The sequence below is a fragment of the Teleopsis dalmanni genome, chromosome 1, assembly GCF_002237135.1.
Source record: "Teleopsis dalmanni isolate 2A chromosome 1, ASM223713v2, whole genome shotgun sequence".
Taxonomy (NCBI): Eukaryota; Metazoa; Arthropoda; class Insecta; order Diptera; family Diopsidae; genus Teleopsis; species Teleopsis dalmanni.
In genome coordinates this window covers 5,821,055-5,840,616 of record NC_051846.1, presented here as the reverse complement: position 1 = coordinate 5,840,616, position 19,562 = coordinate 5,821,055, and the positions used below count along the sequence as shown (strand labels likewise).

General features: G+C 29.5%; 1 protein-coding gene across 2 annotated transcripts in view; it reads right to left on the bottom strand.

Moving 5' to 3' along the window:
- LOC119667196 (LON peptidase N-terminal domain and RING finger protein 1) overlaps positions 1 to 19,258 on the bottom strand; it is a 70,951-nt gene extending 51,693 nt beyond the window's left edge. For both annotated transcript variants that reach the window (XR_005251415.1, XM_038076488.1), the window contains exon 1: positions 17,296 to 19,258. Coding sequence is in view for 1 of the 2 variants with exons in the window: in XM_038076488.1 (XP_037932416.1) it covers positions 17,296 to 18,778 (1,483 nt within the window). In the remaining variant the exon portion in view is untranslated. The remainder of the gene's footprint in view (positions 1 to 17,295) is intronic.
- Between the last annotated feature and the right edge of the window lie 304 nt (positions 19,259 to 19,562).

The window sequence follows — 19,562 nt, the reverse complement described above, 5'->3', positions numbered from 1 at the left end:
GATATCATTTTACTATCAAATTTAATGTCCAACTAGAAAAACTTTTATTGAAGTTTCATAGAACGCTGGTGACCAACCATGTAAATTGTTCGCATTCAATTATTTGCTTTTATGAGATAGTACGCATTCCCATGTTAGCTTCAATGCACTGCAATCAAGAGTATCTGCACATGTTCTGGTTTCTGCTTTCTGGTTTCTGCGTTTTGCTAGGCGTTGCCATGAACACATATCGGAACAGCATATCTGAACATAAAAGTTGAGCATTTCTGCTATGAAATTCTTGATCTTTTATTGAAAATAACTTACGCTCGTTTATGTCGCAAGTACAACGGGATGAAATGCTTATTTGCAAGTAACAAAAACAAAAGCAAAAACAACACTAAAAACAAAAACTAATAAAAAGTAAAAGATACTCGTAAAAGCAGAGAGAAGAGCTTATTGCAAAAATATTTAATTGGAATTCGTACAATGTCGGCCTTTGGCATGTTTTGTTAGATTCGCTTAGTGGCAGATACTCGCAAATAATTTGTTAAGCATGAAATTGAGTAGATAAAATTGCCGAAATGAAAATTGAAGAATTTAGTTTCAGATTTTACTACAAAAAAAAAAATATTGGCATTTAGCACTAAAACCACACACAAGGTAAAATAAATATTTTCATGCCAAGAAAAATTTGGAAAATTTATAAAATACTTTATTATTACTATTATTATAATTATGAAAATCAAAATTATTTAAGCATAATATTTTCTTGAAATATTTTATATGAAGTATAAAATATTTGAAATACTTATTTTAGATAATTTGTGAAAAATCTGAAGTCAATATAAATCACAAAATTCAAAAATTATTAAATTAAAATCACAAATTTAATATTTAAAGGAAGGTAGTTTGTGGTATAAAAGTAAAAATAAATATAATATAGTACAGAAGGATATCTTTCATTAAAATAGTTAACAAAGTCACACAGAAAACTAATTTTAACCTTAATAAATACGTACAAAAATATACAAGTTAAATACTTGATTTACTTGATTTAAATAAAAATTTAAATAATTTTAAAAAAAAATAAAAAATTTTTTAATCTGTTGCTTATAATAAGAGACTAGTTGGCTGATTTTATCTCATTTCTTGGATTTACCGTCATCTTCAGCCAAAGTATTTAACATCATTTCTTGGATTTACCGTCATTTTCAGCCAAAGTTTTTGCTGTATTCTCTCAAATAAATGTAAGTACAATCTGTATAGAATTTCTATTGAATATATTTATTAAAAGCCACGAAAGCTAATACAATTGTTTAACTTATATGACAGCTTATTATTTATTATTAAGATTTTAGACGTGAAATCGCCCAACAACTGGTACTGCTGCCAGAAGAGTCCTATTGTAGCAATTTCACTATTGACTAAACAAAGCCCTTTAAAACTTGGTAATCAAAGTACAGAACTAAATCTAGGCAACAGCTCTTAATCTGATCTGGTGATAAATTCCTAAATTCCTGAAATAAGTTTCTTCTTTGCGTTGTTAAAGTTGGTCTGTCATATGCATAGTAGTTTCCTAATCTTCAAAGCATAGCGAATTAGCAGATAATCGACGTTTATGTAGTTGATATTTTAGACCTTCATAAACTGCATGACAGCTATAAGCACTCCTATGTACTAAAATACACACATGGTTAGATAGACTTAAATGACTTTATAGGCTTGATCGAGCTGATCGGGAATATATGCAACTTATGAGATCTACTACGTTTTCTTCAGTGCTTAACAAAAGTTTTGTCAGAATAAATACACATACCCATCTTAAACTTTTTGAAGAAAGAGTATAATGGAATGAGTAGCTGTTCGAGTAGTTCAAACATGTCTGAAAATTGGAAGTGTGCAGTAAAAATTTTCGAATTCTAATATATTTGAGCACTTTAAAACACTAATTTTTATTTATTTATTTTATTTTATTATTTTCTCTAAAAAAATCGCCCATCAGTGGAGAAGCAAAGACTCGTATAACAACTCTGTTTATAACTATTTTTAGTTAAGAAATTTAAAAATAGTCTTCATATTAGTTTCATTCATAATCTTTATAGAAATTATATTTTCCCGTAACCCGTAAATAATTACCATATATAAAATAACTAGTAACTAGTTCTTTTGTCTTTGGCAATAAGTTTTAAGAGGGTTGGGAACTTGTCACCACGTCACTGCATTGGCAATAAGTTACTCGCATAACAACTCTGTTTATAACTAATATAATTGTTTTTGATTCAAAAATCTAACAAAATTCTCCGGAATATTAGTTTTATTTATAATCTTTATAGAACTTATATATTCTTCGTAATTCTTAAGTTTCAAAATAGTTATGTATCTATTTAAAATATTGACCTAATAACTTATAAATGATTTGTTTATATTTGGAAAACACAAAAGTTTATATATTATATTATTGATTTACCTCATTAGAGGTGCAAAAAATTTAAAAGAAATTTTCGTAAATACTCTCGCTCATATCATAATTCGCACATATTGACTTTATGTGCTAACTTACAGATTATCAAAACAAAACATTTACGAATCTACGAATCGTTCATTGAACCCTCTCCAGTCAAAATAAATTAAGAACGCAATAAACCCACTCATATTGTGCTAAATGAAGAAATCAAAAATAAATGAAAGAAAATACAGAACAGTCAGTGCTCGACATTTGTTAAAAAATTAACAGCAGAGAATAAAAAATAGGTTAGACGAAATAAAAGCAGTCACAAGGCGAAATTTGTTTTTAAATTAAAAATAAGTCATGAGCAATTTCGAACATTTCCCTCGATTGAAGAAAGTCGAGATACTCGTACTCGTAGTCGTAGTCATACTCGTAGTCGTAGTCGTACTCGTACACACAAAGAACGGCCAGTCCCCCACTCCATATGGTAGTGAAAAGTAATACTACATAATATAATATAATGTATAATGTGAGGTCTGAGTATAATGTCAAGCACAGTACGTGCTAGATTTTGTGCTATTATTTGTTTTTGTTTTTTTTTTTTTTGCTTTCATTTTTTTCAAATTATCTTCAAAATATAACAAAAAATTATAAATAGAAAAGGCAATTCACCATTAGAAAAAGAAATTGCTATTTTGTTTACCCTCAGGCTTATCAGTAACTCGGTGTGGTAAACGGAACAAAAACCACAATAATTAAAATAAAATAAAAATCCCCAAATAAATGTTTTTGTTTAATAACAAAAGGGAGATAAAATAGCTAATTTTGAAAATTACAAAAAAAAAATATTAAAAACTATACAAAAATAAAATTTTATGTTTTCAGTACAAAGTTTCTTCTACAGAGAAGAGAAGAGAAATTCTTATATAAAAATTTATTCGAAACATTCTAAGTTACATAATTGAATGAAATTCATTTTATTATCAAAAAAAACGATTTTTATTGCAAATTAAAATAATTTTTAATGTTCTACACTTCTACACTTAAAAATTTTATTTGAGAACATTTTAAAAATATTTCGTTTAAAAGCGAAAGTATACCGAAGCGCACAGATGTTCACTTCTGCCGCATTGTTTATCTCTCAAATGTATCTAGACTTTTGTCAGTCTATGCGATTGCACTGTCTATCTGTGTGTGTATGTGTGTGTGTATGTGTGGTAAAATGTTGGAAAATGTGTGCTCATTATGTAAGCCAGCATCTCAATCATCATTTCATTTAAAATTAATCGAAATGAAATACGAGTTCTGTGCAAGCAATTACGTCTGTTGATATTGTGGAGATTGCCATGAATTGCGGATGAGATTAACAAATGTTTATAAATTGAATTCTTTTGGAACAGGAAAAGTATATTATGTACTTTAATATTATAAATTTATTTCACTTATCTGCACATTATATAAAAATTTTTATTTAATTTATTTTTGAAGCTTTTAGTTTTCAACATATTTTTATATTACATTTTCAGATCGTAAAAACTTTATACAGAGTTTTCTTATCAGAGTATATGAATTCCGAAGATAATATCTGGATACAATAATATAAATATTACTTATTTATTCTATATATATTTTTAATCTATATGCATTGCTTTTAACCTTGCATGAGGTCTGCCAACTATCAGTCAAGGATTTCGATGTACAGTCAAAAATAAATAATCTGACTTCGACAAATGAAATCAAAAGGATTAAAATAAACGTCACAAGTAAAATATATTTTACAATAGGAGACCACATTATTAAAACCGTGAATTCTTTTTACTACCTGTGTAGTACTACATCCGGGGAGTGTAGCACTAAAAAGGACATACTTGGCCGCTTAAATAAAGCGAAAAGCGCATACGCTCAGCTTAGAAAGGTTTGGTGCCCGTCAATGTTATCAACACACACTAAACTTTGAGATTCCAAAACAAATGTCAACCCAGTGCTAGTAAATGGTTCTGAAACATGACTCACAACAGAAACAATAATACAGAAAATACAAAGCTTCATAAACAAATGCCTGAGACGAATTTTAAGAGTTTGTTGGTCAAATACTATAACTAATGAAGAGATCTACCGAATCAATGGCAAACTTTAAAAAAAATGCAAAAAATTCAACCGAAATATGTCGAAATGGATTGGATTAAATTGGAGTCCACAAGGTAGACAAAAAACTCGTAGGGGTCCAAAGATCTTAGGAACTACTTTTCCGAATAGTACTACAAACAATGCCATTTCATTCTTTACGAGAGTGTTTCTTCAAACGTTTGAGGGAGATAGTTACAGTGGTTAGCGCCTCCTAGCAATTTGACAGTTAAAAATAGGCAATATGTATATATTTCTAAATGGTGATTTTGATATTTATATTAACTAACTAAATGATGTTATAGTATCTCAGTGGGTATGCAAACAATTTGACTTCAAAATTATAAAAAAAATTATAAAATTATTATATATAATATTTCGAATAATTATATCTGCTAATTTGCAAGTAGCTTATGAAACTTTTTCTTTAAATATCTAATAAACATAAATGCGAGTTTTACTGTTCCAAGAATTGTTGGGTCTTATAGATGACCTGATTTCCTATTATTATTGCTGTCTCCTTAACCAAAGAAGGGAAAAAGTTAACCAATTATTTTGAATTAGAAATAATTAGATTGTACTTTATAGAATACTACATATGTGTTATATCATTTAGACCAATTTTAAGTAAATATTTCAATATTTTTTTTCCAATGCAACTATCCCAAATTAATTTTTAAAAAAAAATTTATACTATTCTTTGTATCTAATACAACATTACTGCAGCTATGTAAAAATATAATCTTATGTTCAACATGTGTTCGAACTTACATAAATCAAATCAAAATGTTAAGATAAATGTGTGCACTCTAATATTAAGTATCTCACATATGTTCGCTTTCGAATGCAATATGCACATATATAAGTGCATTGAACTCGAATAATTAATTTGTATTAAGCAAAAGTCATAAAATTTACATTTATAAAATTTAAAAAAAAATTTATCTCATTATACGAAGATAAACAATATTAACCAAGTAATATTATTATTGTTAAAATGAATCTCATGAGTTTGTTTATTACTTAATATTTAATTATGCAAAGACATTTATTATAATTAATAAATACAATTATTTTGTATTAAGCAAAACTAATAAAATTTACATTAATGAAATATTAAGAAAAATTTATCTCATTATACAAAGATAAGCAATAGTAACCAAGTAATTACAATATATTGCTATTATTAAAAGAAACTTATTTAGTCGGTATAGTATCTACAACAAATTGTTTAGTATATTACTTAACATTTTATTATGGGAAGACATTTATTACTGTGATCTATTGACTTAATTCTGCTGAAACGAAATAAAATTCATTTATCTATACAACAAAGTCGCAACTTTATTGGTTTGTTAAGTAACAAATATTGCACCCAATTTATCTTCATAGCCATCATTGGAGACTAAGCACATAACAAGCCGTGACCAGCATTTGTCTCAGTTTAACGGCCAAAAAGTTTTCCAAAATAAATTTATGGCTGTGGATGCATGCAACTAACTAATATGATTATGCATGGACTCAACCGAAGATATACGAGATCTGCAGTACACAAGCGATTACCACATTACGTGTCATAAGCAAAAATTATTAAATGACATCACACAAGCGTTAAACAGTAGAATATATGGGCCAAATAGTGCCACACAATAAAAACGAAATGTTTGCCATAAAAATATTCGTACCACAAGGAAACAGTGGGACAAAAAGAAACTTTCTGTAATAAAAAAAATAAAATTCTAATATGTATTTGCATTAACTATTTTATTTAAAATTTTTTTATTTTAAAAAACCCAACTATGAAAGTACTTCTTTGCAGTTAAAGACTTTTCATATTATTAAAGACATATGTAGTTGAATATTTATTAGGTAAATATGCAAACAAATATAGTGTTAAGTCCTTAGAAAATAAGAACTAAGAACTATAATAGTTATTCATTTCAAACTAACCAAATAGGACAACAATGGGCATACAGCTGTAAATCGCAATACCAAAAATTGTGATATAGATCACTATGCAACATATTTTTTAATGACCATTGATCGTTTAAATCATAATTATATATAATTGATATACTATAAAACTTAATCACTTAATATCTCTTTTCTGTTTATAGGGGTGATAATACTTACACAAATTCGAGAATGTGCTTTTCGACCACCAACCCATTTAAATACAGTGTGATCAAGTACAATAAGTTCTTATAGATATCATAAGACTAGACAATTTGTTATATAAAATAGAAATTAGATACAATTTTGAAAATCAATAATAATACTTTCTAGTCAAAAACTCAAAAATACTACAAAAGTAAAAATAAAAAATAAGAAAGCAAAATATATAATAAAGGATGCTAGTTACCGGCACTAAAAATACGAAATAAAGTTAAGAAAAATTTCTATGTAATAAGCATAAATAATATAAGAATATTTACTTAAAAATTTAAAGTAATACTTTTATTCCATACTTTTAGTGCTGTTAGCTAGCATTTATTCAAGTTTAAGTGAATATAAAATTATTATTTTAATAAAAGTGATATAATTAATAGTAATAGTAATGTTATTTTTATAATTCGGCAGATACATAGTTATTATTCCTTCTTCTGTTTTATAGCAGATAGCGATACAAAAGGAAGTAAAATCAAAAGTTAGTAGCACAGAATGCGTCTTCAATGTTAAAAACTAAATATAATGTCAATAAAATAAATTAAATGTTTTTATAATAAATTTTTTGTAAATATTTGAATGTAATAAACTACTTCGAAACCTTTTCACTTTTTTAATTAAATAATATAAACAGTTTGTTACACAAAAGTGTCTTGTAGACTCAATATCAACTGATAAAGGAGACCTATATCATTGAATGTATAGAAGCCCTATATTGAAACATGATATGAAACATGAAATGAAACATGAAACATACTTATGTCGAATAGAAGAAAATAGGTATGAATAGGTACAAATAGATAAGAATAGACACCAACAGTTGTGAATATATGCGAATAAATGTGAATAGATATGAATAAACGCAAATGGATGTGAATAGATGCGAATAAATGCGAATAGATGTGAATAGATGCGAATAAATGCGAATAGATGTGAATACATGCGAATATATGTGAATAGATGCGAAAAGATGCGAATAGATGAGAATAGATGTGCGAATAGTTACCATTAAGACTATTTATATCTCTGTTGTAAAATGTTGCACTAATTGATTTGTTATACACATCATAAATAATATCTGTTTGACCTTTAATGACTCAAATTATATTAAATACTGAAACGCTGTATTATCTATAGTCAAGATAATTATAATTTTACGCTTGAAAATATAATTTTCTTTGGTGTCTGTTCCAAAGAACGCATATTTGCATTAAAAATATTGAATAAAGCATAGGGCTGTACAGTGGGACAAATTGCAATTCAAGTAAAAATATATATACTCTGAAATTGTGTGTATTGGATTTTTTCTTTACTCATGTTTTATATATGTAATGTTTTCTTATAAATATAAAAAGGTAAATGTTATAATATTGGAGTTTTAAATTGAAAATTATGTGAAAATAAGCTTATTGTTAATATATGTGACCGCTGACACTTCCTCTAAGAAGCAGAAGAAGAATATTTTTTATATTTATTCTCAAATGGACTTAAAGTTAATAGTACGATAAGCAACTTTAGGAGTTCAGAATAATTCCAATGTTAAAAAGTTTTTTAAGAGTTGTTAAATCAACGTTAAAACTTTCTTTAAACAAGAATGAAATAATTTAAGTTTAAAATTCGACTCCATTCAGTAGGGTAAGGGATATAATTAAACTTTGTGAAATAAACATTGAGTTTAAAATGTTGAAAATTGCCAACTTTTCATTTAGCAACAAGTGCAGCACTAAATTTTCCTTTAAAACTATTAACTTTCTTCTCAGAAAGGAAAAATATTCATAGTACAATAGAATTTTATTGTGTTTCAGGCTCGTAACATTGTAGTATAGGAGCAATGCACCCCAGAGCATTTTATGTCATTCCATTGCAGATATTTTTTTATTTATTTTATTTTATTTTATTTTTTTATTTATTCTATTTTCAATTAAGTTTAGAACAAATTTACCAAATTTATGAAATGAATTGTTTGCCAGCAATTTTCAGAGAAAATTGTTACTTGCTTTGTTATTTTGTTAGCCTTAGTTGTTTATTTATTTTTTCTTTTTTCTTTGTACAAAGTATAAATTATCCTTCGCTGGTTGTTGGTTTTTCTATTTTGCTTGCTACTATAAATAAATAGCAATTTCTCTCATGTCCTTTTACTCGGACTTTTATATAAATTTATGCAGATTGCATTGACTGGCCAGAAAGCAAATGAAGCAAAAGTCATTTTTTAGTGCAAAAATAGTCAAAGTGAAGCAATTTTGTACTTTCATGGTTAAACAATGTTTATAGCTCAACTCAAATTGTATCTATTGGAGTGAGGATGAACCAGCACAGAATTTGTGTTTCGGTTTTGCATGTGAGAGATGGCAGTAAGGAAAAGATAAGCAACTGCAATGAAATTCCCTGCCTGTATATGTATTATTCAGTTGTGGCCAAACATAGAAAATATATTGCGATATTTTTATGGCTTTATTTTATTACTTTCATTTTATAGTTTTTTATTTCAGCTATAAAAATAAATACCAATTTTAATATACGCTCTGGAAGATTTAACATATTAATTTACTACCATCAAAGGAATATTCTTGACATTTTTATTTTCTCAAATTAGTTTTAATACACCAGCTTCAAAATAAAAAGTGCAATAAGTTCATAATTTGTTAAAAATTTAAAAAAATAATAAAATACATTATAAATACATAAAGTATATACACTTTAAAGTTTATAGCCATAGCTACGAAAAAAAGTACTTTGTGAAAAATTTGGAAAAACTTTCTTCTCACAGAGCTTATAAAAATTATGTTAAAGTACTATAAATTAACATATTTTATTTATAAGATATTATTTACCACAAAACTAAAAGTTTTATCAGCAGATGTCAAATCGTTTGTAATTTTCAAATATTGCATTCCAAATAGTTCTAGAAAAATAAGAAACCTAGTTTTGTAGCACTAACCAAAGGGATTTATCCTTTTACATCCAACTACATAAAGGAATAAAGGTACTGTTTCATAACAATACGTATCAAGCAATCTTAGATCTTTCAACATTAATTTTAATTAAAAAAATTTTGAATTTACAGAGCTTATAAAAATTATGCTTAAGAGCTGTGATCTCACATAAAAATTATGTGTAACTAACATAAAATCTGATGAGGACATCTCAGCACATATAAACAAAGCTAAGTCTTCTTCTGGCATGCTGCGCCCTATCGAAAAATCTCGACAAAAATCTGCAAAAAACTGAACTACGCATCTCTAATTCTAACATCAAAATAGTGCTCTTTTAAGAATGTATGACGTGGAAACGCGCTATCGTCATCGACACATGTTTAAAAACTTTTTCCAAAAATGCTTACGTCAGATTCTCAAGATCTGTTGGCCTAATATTATCAACAATGCTGATTTTTGTGTTGTCACCTACCAAATTTCAACCTCTGAAGAAGTATGCATGCACAAATGGCCTTGCATTGGTCATATTCTTCGCAGACCTCCTAACAACATTGCTCGTACATTTTGCTTAATCATTCAAATGGAATTCCCAGAGAAGTGACCATCGTGTTGGGGCACCTGCTAGAACATCGCGAAGGACTGTCGATGCAGAATTGCAAGCAGTAAATTATTCTTGAAATGAAATCAACCGAGAAGCATGCAATAGAGTTCGATACAAAAGAATGATGAAAGCCCTATGCTGCACTGGGAGAAGACGATAATAGAAGAATAATATAAAAAAGTGTTATTAAAAGATATAAAATCGGTTGTTATTTCAAAATATTTGCGTTCAAAATAGTAGATGATAAATAAAAAACTGTAAGAATTAATATAAAGCGGCTCAAATCTTTGCTTTTATACACATAAAGGAGTAAAGATATTGTTTGATGAGAATCTAAATACCTTAAATTAAAAATTAATTTAAAAAAATTTAAGACAATTGTAAGTTAAAAAAAGTTTCAAAATTCCACATTATTTCAAAGAATTTGAAGCTGTGTAAAGCATCAAATTGTTAAAACACCTTAAAGGATAATAACTTCTTATAGCCAATAAAGTATAGAGCAAATTGATAGTGACAACTTAAAGGATTTATTTTTATTATTTCTATTCCTTTGCCAACTTGTCATTTTGCTCATTGAGACTTTGAAACTAATTCCTACCTATTGCTGAGATTTAATCCTTGCAAGTGCGCTTTTCGTAACAGATAAGCCTTTTACAATTTTATTGCTTAGGGCACTTGGAAATAGCTTCGATGAATCTAATCAATCAATGAGTCATTTTCTAGTAACGTCGTAAGTGTTACGGCATGAATTCGATATTCATTCGATTGGTTGGTGCTTGCTTTGTCAAAGTATCTTACCTCAACGTGTAATCGTAAGATACATAATTGCGCTGCTGCTTTGCTCTGACAGTTAGTACAAGGCAAAGCTTATACATTTTCTTATTTACAATTTAATTTTAATTTCTTTTTTTTTTTATATATATTTTATATTTATTTTACTACTTCTGCTCTGTTATTGTTCCAAATATAGACAGAAACGTATGCTTTTACGTATTTTGCAAAATGTTATGTTTGTTGCTATTGTGCGCTGTTGTTGATGGCGTCGTCGTTGTTGCTGCTGCTGTTGTTGATGGATTTAAATTGCATTAAGTCGTAAGCTGCTCTATTTTTGTACACAACTTGACTTGGCAAATATTGGACCTGACGAAGCGCGGGCGTTTATATTTGCACGCCGCCCATTAAGTGTACGCTATTTCGTACTTTGCTAATATTTTTTGCTTCTTTTAATTTATTTAATTTAATTTTAATTTTTTCTTTTTTTTTTGTATTTATTTCTCAACGTAACAACAAATTACGATGCTTTGACAGCAGGCATTTGCATTTTATTTTTAAGTGAAATTGTTACATAGTTCACATAACGTCGCAGAGTACGAGTATTTCATAATGAAAACGATTTTGTTGTCATTATAATTTAAATATTTTTTAATTTGATTTAAAATGATAACAAAGTACGGAGGTTAAAGGTGAAACTTACTTAAGCGGTTTACATTAAAATGTTACAAGTGATTAAAAGTATTGAATTTCTACTGCAAATAGACAAATAGTTGTCAATGGTAGCTCAACTCATAGATGCCAATTGGCATACTTCGATTTCAAGAAGTACTATAGAAAGTACGCCTACTGTGATATTACAGAGAAGTTTTAAAGCATACGAGCTTACTGATGACCCACTCGGTGGACAACAATTTTCAGTAACAGAATGTGTTTTGTATGGAAAAAAGAAAACAATTTTAAGGCAGCCACAACGGTAGCCACAAAAATTAGTTGATTGAACTGTGTAGAATTGTGGATGCTTTTGCGGTTGCTGTTTGCAGTAGTTTTCTGCTAGGAATATAAAAGTAAAAAACTTAACTCCGGACGTCTTTACTCTTGAATTGTTAAGGTAATGCTTAACATTTCTGAAATGCATGTAAAGTATATGGAAGAATGCTCTCTCAGAAGAATCATTAAATAGTATCAAACAATGTTAAATACTTATTAATGAGGCTGTTGTGTCTCATAATGATGAATAAATATTCACCTTATTTAAGAAATAGTGAGTGTATATAAGTAATTCAAAAGTTGAATCGCTGTGACATTCACGAAGGAGTTTAAGAATACTTCTATTACGAACTATAATATCATTGTTTCTATGATTACAATAAATTTTTAATGAACGGATAAAAATTAAATTTAAATTAATCTTATTTTGCAATTTTTGTAATACACATATGTGGCATAACAGATACTTGTCAAAAGACCCCGAATCTATAGTGCATAGACCTCGTCTAATCAATGATATGCCGTACGAAAGTAAATGTTCAAGAATTTTTCATTTCTGAATGTACTTTTAAAAAGGAACCCATATCTTTTCTGCATAACTACAAAGATAATTTGATTAAATAAAGTTACAGCTCATATTTGGTCGACATATATAACTAAGGAACTGACTACAGTTTTAAGAAGGAGTCTTTGTCCGTGTGACATACCCACCTATGAAGATAACTTACTTAAATAAAAGCTACCTTATCAAAGAAATCCCCATCTAATCGGTATACATATATACCGAACTGACTGCATTTTTGGAGCAATGCCCGTTACTGTTCGCTGTTTTTAAAGAAAACTACATTGTTGAAAGAGACCCGTATCCAATCACTATTAATAATGACGAAAGTAATTTGATTAAAAATTGCGTTTATTTAAGAAATGCAACGAAAGTTACTTCTATCACTGACGAGTTACAAAAAAAACGATTAGGATTACGTGGTCACATAATAAGAAGAACGAAGGTCTTTTTGTAAAATGAACCTCATAGCGAGACAAGACGAAATTATATGGTGAGATGAGCCGCCAATAATATAAGTCCACTACAAGCAACCCGAATGAGCACAGTTTTAAAGGATATAAAGAAGCAGCGCCTCACTTAATATGACGAAACTGAAAACATATTGTGAAATGAGCCATGTAATGACACGAGACGCAAGTCATATTGCGACAGGAGCCACATGAAGATATAAGACGAAAACCATATGGCGAGAAGGTCATAAACATTATAGAAATGCCATTCAAAGGACAATGGAGTGAGAATGGTTTTGAATGACATAAAACTGCATTGCGAAGAAACACCACAGAATAGTAGACCTTTTCGGGTTCTTATCCTAATAGTTTGTACGGATATGACAAAGCGAAGGGAATAAGTAATATATATGAAAATATATTTTAAGGGATTTTTAATTACTTAAAAATAAAATAGATTCAAACTTAATTTGTATTTCATAGTTTTTTAGAAAACTTACGCACTGTGAAATCTTATCAATGGCATGCGTAATGTTTAAGTAATTTTGGTTTTTATGACTGTGACTATTTTTATTAAGTCAATAACACATTATCGAAAGTATCAATCACGTTTCGCTGATAAATATAATTAAGTAATAATTTTTATTATATGAATTTTTTTTTTTAAACTATAACAATTTTGACCGCTGTTGTTATTAGTTTAAAATACTTAAATTACCGCACTTATCAAAGCAAAAATAAAGCGGAAAACAAAAAAAACATGAGAATATAAATTAAACGCTGATAAAAAATGAAAATAAAAATAAAATTTAAGTTGTGACTACCGCACTTTTCACGACGCACTGCCAGTGACATCAGATATGAAAGCCTTAAGCGTACGGTTTTCTTTCCGTCACAATTTGATTTTCCATCAACTCAAATGTCAAAACTGTTGAAAATATGAGCTCAAATAGTGCACAAACGTTCAGAGGGACTTAAAATATCTGCACGATAATTCTTTTTATTTTTTTTTTAATCGTGTCATAAATATTTTATAACTATTTTCTTGTTACTGGCAGTTTGTAGATACTCGTATAAACACTAAGTGATTATGCAATGTTACTGAAATGTCAAAATGACAATAGAGAAGGCAGCGGGCAGCGGGCAGACGAGCCAGCACATGCAAGATAAAAAATATCTCAACTTGATAAAATAATGTAAAATATCACAACTACAATAATGATGACGAACTCGAAGCATTAAAACTACATTAAAACTATTTTACTATTTATGAAAACAAATCATCATAATGATTATGTTGTTGACTTTAACAGAATAATGCTGACAGATTGTCGCTCGGATTTTTCTTTTAGTGACTTAACAGGGATTAAGAAATAATCTCGAAGTTTAAATGATTAATGTTGTGCTCTTGTAGGAAATGTTTTTGTTATTGGCACTGAAAGAATTATGGTTTTTTATACAGTTTTTTTATTGTGTGAGAATTTTTTTTTTCTTAATGAAATGTCATAGTTGCTTTTCATGCTGACTTATCAGCTTAAGAATACATTATTAATTTATATACCAATGATATTAATCTTAAAATTTTTTACAGATACATATGGTCTTAGTCTGATGGAATTTATGATATCATAGTTAGATACAATGTTATTAAATTTGTAGCATAATTGATTTTACAGATTTGTCGTGTAATAATGTTAAACGACAATTGGTGCATTTATTGCTAGAAACTATGCAACTAAATAACAACTCTTTTACTGAAACCTCTAAAGCAGTATGTTGACAACAACTATAGTATATTGCACAAGCGAAAACGTTAGTTATCGTCTCTAATCAATTAGAAAGGGCAAATCAAATGGAAAATTTTTGTACAGATAATCACAAACTAAAATCAGAGAAAAATATTCATAAACTGGCAAAATATTTATATACATATCATAAAGTTATGAAATATATTAAACTTGTATATTATTATCATTTAACAGTGATGCCTACACATTTTATCTAGACTTTAATATTATACTACTTGTTTTTAAAATTTCAATCAATCAGAATTTAAAGAATTATATGAGGTCTGCATAATAGCATTTACATTCACACGTAATATACTTTACCTACCCATATATAGAAAAAGTTCCGAAACAAACTTTTGTTAGAATATCATCAACATTTAAACTAAAAGACAGAATACAAAGTGACAGATAAGAAGACAGAGGCATAAACAGACAAACAAAGGGAAGAAAACGATTTAAGCAATTCAACTTAAATTATGAAAAGGTATTTGCGATATTAATCGAGTCCATTGGATTAAATAAGAGAAATGGGGCGATCGGACTTGATACGATTTCTCAATATAATGTTAACAGTGGCACTTCTACAACAGTTTGAGGTTCCGATCAAGCACAGAATATTTTTATTATTTTAGCGCAATAGGCTAACCACATCCTACCACAGATGAAATCCGGTAATGCGAGATCCAATTGCTCACAACTTCAGTTATGCTAAACACTGGGTTAGCGCCATAGGAAAAAATTCGTGGTAGCAATGGTTAATACTACAAGTAACGCAAAAAGAGAATTGGCAATATGCTTTCACTCAATATGGGTGAAAAGCCTTAATCCTGTTGAATTAAGTTGCTTTAATTCAACAGGAACCTAAGTCCATCTAAAGTTTTAAAAAACCTCACTCCGTTAAAACGGGGAAATTATATTCAAACATTTAACTATCTTGATACGTGTGTTGAGAATACCGTGATGTTGACGTAGGTAACCACATAAAATAAATAGGCCTTATTACTACCCGATTTATATCCAACACATAATTTTGTTCGGAAAAAATCTGTTTTGATTTTAATAGTTTTTACAAGTTTTTAAAAATGATACTATAAAAAAAACTTTATTTAAAGTAATAAATAAACTTAGAAAGAAACTGGAACTAAATTTTATTTATATTTGTTTATAAAAACAAGCATTAAATATTTTTGTGCTATTTTTTTTTTTTTGGGTTTTGAAAATGTTTTGACACTAACCATTGGACCATACAATAAGTATAAATTTAAAAGACTTATTTTCGAAATATTTTATTTTTTTCAGTATTTACGATAAAGCCACAAAAACCCATACAACATGCAACAAAACATAAAATAACACCACCAAACAACACTGAAGTCCTTGACCCATTTGGGGACTGTAAGTATTTGAATTTTATACGAAATTTGCTTGCTACTGCAATGAACGACTCCAATGCCTTCAGCTTAGGCGGCACAGGTTATGAGTTGCCAAATAACAGCACTCAAGCAGGCATAACCACCAGGTGACTGATATACATATATATGAAAATGTGTGTGTGTGTTTCTGTGTAAACAGGTGTGTACGTTTGTTATAGCTAATGGCGTCCTTAAGAGTTTCTGCTCTGCTGCGCAAAAATACAGCAGAGCTTTGTACAGAACAGAACATAACAGTACAGAAAGAACATAACAGAATAGGACACGGGTATATCAAATGATTGAAGCAAACATTGAAAACCTTTGAATAAATAAAAAGAATGTCATTTTCAATTACACAGCAATAATTTGAACTTATAAAACGTTTAGAACTACTCTCTCCCCCCGTGTGCTACGTATGCATTCATTGGCATTAAAATTTGTTAAACCAACAACAAACGCATAGTATATAAGCGCTTTGAAGTTCAAAGAGCTTGAAAAAAAAAATAAAAATACAGAAAATAACATAAAGATACAAAAAGAAAAGAAGAAAAAAAAGTTATGGAAAACAAACAAACAAAAAAAAAAATTTGCCACTTTACTTTGTTGCCTTAAAAGCTTTTCAATGAAGGACAACTTAACAAAAGTTAAGTTAATTTTACTTGTTGCTGAATTTGCTTGACTGACTGTCTGTCCGTCTGTCTGTATGTCTTCTTGTTTGTGTGCGTATGTATATACGACAAACGTCTTTCATGACAACAGCAATAAAAAGCGAAACAGCGTACGTGTGCGTCAGAGATACAATTTTATTACATTTTCCGACTAGTGGGAGGAAGAGGAGGATTTGGTGTACAGTACAAAATTGTTTGAAAGTCCCTATGTAAAGTTTTATGGCATGTTTTTAACTTATAAAGACTATAAATTTTTATAAGAACAAGCATAAAATATAATAATATATTATTATACTAATAATTATTTAATATTTTCGTTTTATACTTTCATAAAATTTAGTTTACTTTATAACATATTAATTATTTTATATATATTAAATAATAAAATGACTTACATTTTTCTAAGCTCGCATTACAGTTCTTCAGCGCCTCATCGAGCCGATTGGAATGCATATAGCTCGCCGCTGTTTCATTGATTTTTTTTGCTTGCACATCGGCACCCCACCACTTTTCGACTAGACGTTGCACTTGCACGTCCGGCATAAATTTCAAGCTATCAACAGCCGCTGTGCTGCTGCTTATACCGCTGTGCTTATTATTGCCGCCAATTGTAGTCGTTGCTGACGCAGCTGAGGTCGATGCCATTGTTGTTGTTGCTGTTGCTGTGGTTGAAGCAACAGTTGTTGTTGTTACTGTTATAGGCGTTGTAGTACTCAGACACAGTCTTGTTGTTGTTTGTGGCATTGTTGTTATGGCTGTTGTTGCTGTTGTTGTTGCTCCACTTGTAGAATAATTAAGCGCGTTGCGTGTGCTAACACTACACAGTGCATTGTTGCTATTGTCACTTACAACACTGCCTAACACATTCGTATTAGAATTAGTGTTGTAAAATGTTGTGATATTACTACTATTGGTCGTGCTTGTTGTTGCAGTAGGTCTTGAATATGTGCGCGGGGAATTAATATTGAACAATTGTTCATTATTATAATGTCTGACAACATTTGAATCTGGAACAAAGTCATCAAGACTAGTGCGTGGAAATTTAATTTGGCATATATTACACATGGTAATCGTTTCACAACACTGACGACAAAATGTGTGCCCGCAATTCGTGGTAACTGGACAGCGTAAGATGTCACGACATAGTGGGCATAAGAGTGGATCATAATCATCGGACATTTCAGGACTTGGTACGCGTAGTTCTCGTGTAGGTGCATGTAAACTTAAATTCATACCTAGCATATGTCCCGTGGGGTTTGTGGAATCGGTACTACTACTATTATTGACGTAAGAATGTGACCAAGTACGTTGTTGTTGTTGTTGTCTGTTATATTTTAACTTTGAATTTGTTATTAGAGCATAATCAAAATCATTTTCATTTCTTAAATTGTTGGTTTGAAATTTACTATTCACTGTTAGTGCTATATTTTCATTTTGCTTATAACTTAACCTACGCATATACACTATAAGACAATTTGCCAACTTATTCAATCGCTGCAAGGGCACACACTGCTCTCTAGCTATGCAGGCATATATATCAAAAGCTTCCTGTAATTGTCCAAAACTTGCTAAGGACTCAGCTATTAGAAAGGAAAACTCTGCATTGCTTTGACTTTTCAAATTGTTGCCATTATTGTATAATTGTTGCTGCAACTGATTTATCATACGCTTTTGTGGTATGACATATGCATATAAATTATTGTTGCTGTTGCTACTGTTGTTGTTGTTGTTGTTGCTGCTTCTACTGTGATTGTCGTACCATAAATTCTCGCTGGGTTTACGTTTCGCTTCATCACGATTATTATAGACTTTGGTTGTCTTGTGTGCACGTTTGGTGGCTAGCACACCCTTGGCGTTAAAGCCCTGTGATAGTGGCATTATACTTTTAGCTGCAGCAGCAATCGAATTAGTAACGTGCTGTTGGTCACGTAAACAGCAATTGCTGCCGCCGCTGCTATTGTTTTTGTTGTTGCTGTTGCTGTTGCTGTTGCAGTTATTGTTCTTTTCGGTTTTTTTAGCTTTGGGTAAGTCGTCACACTCACAATCAAAACGACACTCACACTTCAAATCGCAGTCACAAACGCAACAATCGTCTGTGATGCAATCACAGTCCTCACCCAAAATTGTCGTAGGCAGCAACGAACTCAGTGAGAAATAATTTTTATATTGAAATTTATTAAGAATTTGTTTTTCCTCAAGATTTGCGGCAATTTGCACGGTAGCAACGTTTTGCTTTGTTTGTTGCTGCCTCTGTTGTTGATTTTTTCCTATTGTTAATGTTGCCGTTGTTGCTGTTGCTGAGGTTAACAATGCTGAAACTTTTGTTGCTGTTATTGCTGTTGTGTTTGGTGTTTTTTTATTTAAATAAGTTTTATTAATTAATATTTTATTTTTCTGTTGGTTGCGTTTTCTTTTCTTTTTGATTTGAAATCGTTCGGTAGCACTTTTTAACATTATATATCCTTACACGTTTTTAAAATTTATTTATTTTTCGCACTCTTTCATAAAACAATAAATCTTCTAATATATTTGATTTCTTTTTTATATACAATAAATACACATGATTATAAACAAATTAATTTTTTTATTTTTTGTGTGTGAATTTTTCTTAGCTAATTTTTCACGATTTTTCACTTCAAATTTTTTTTTTAGCTAAATTTGT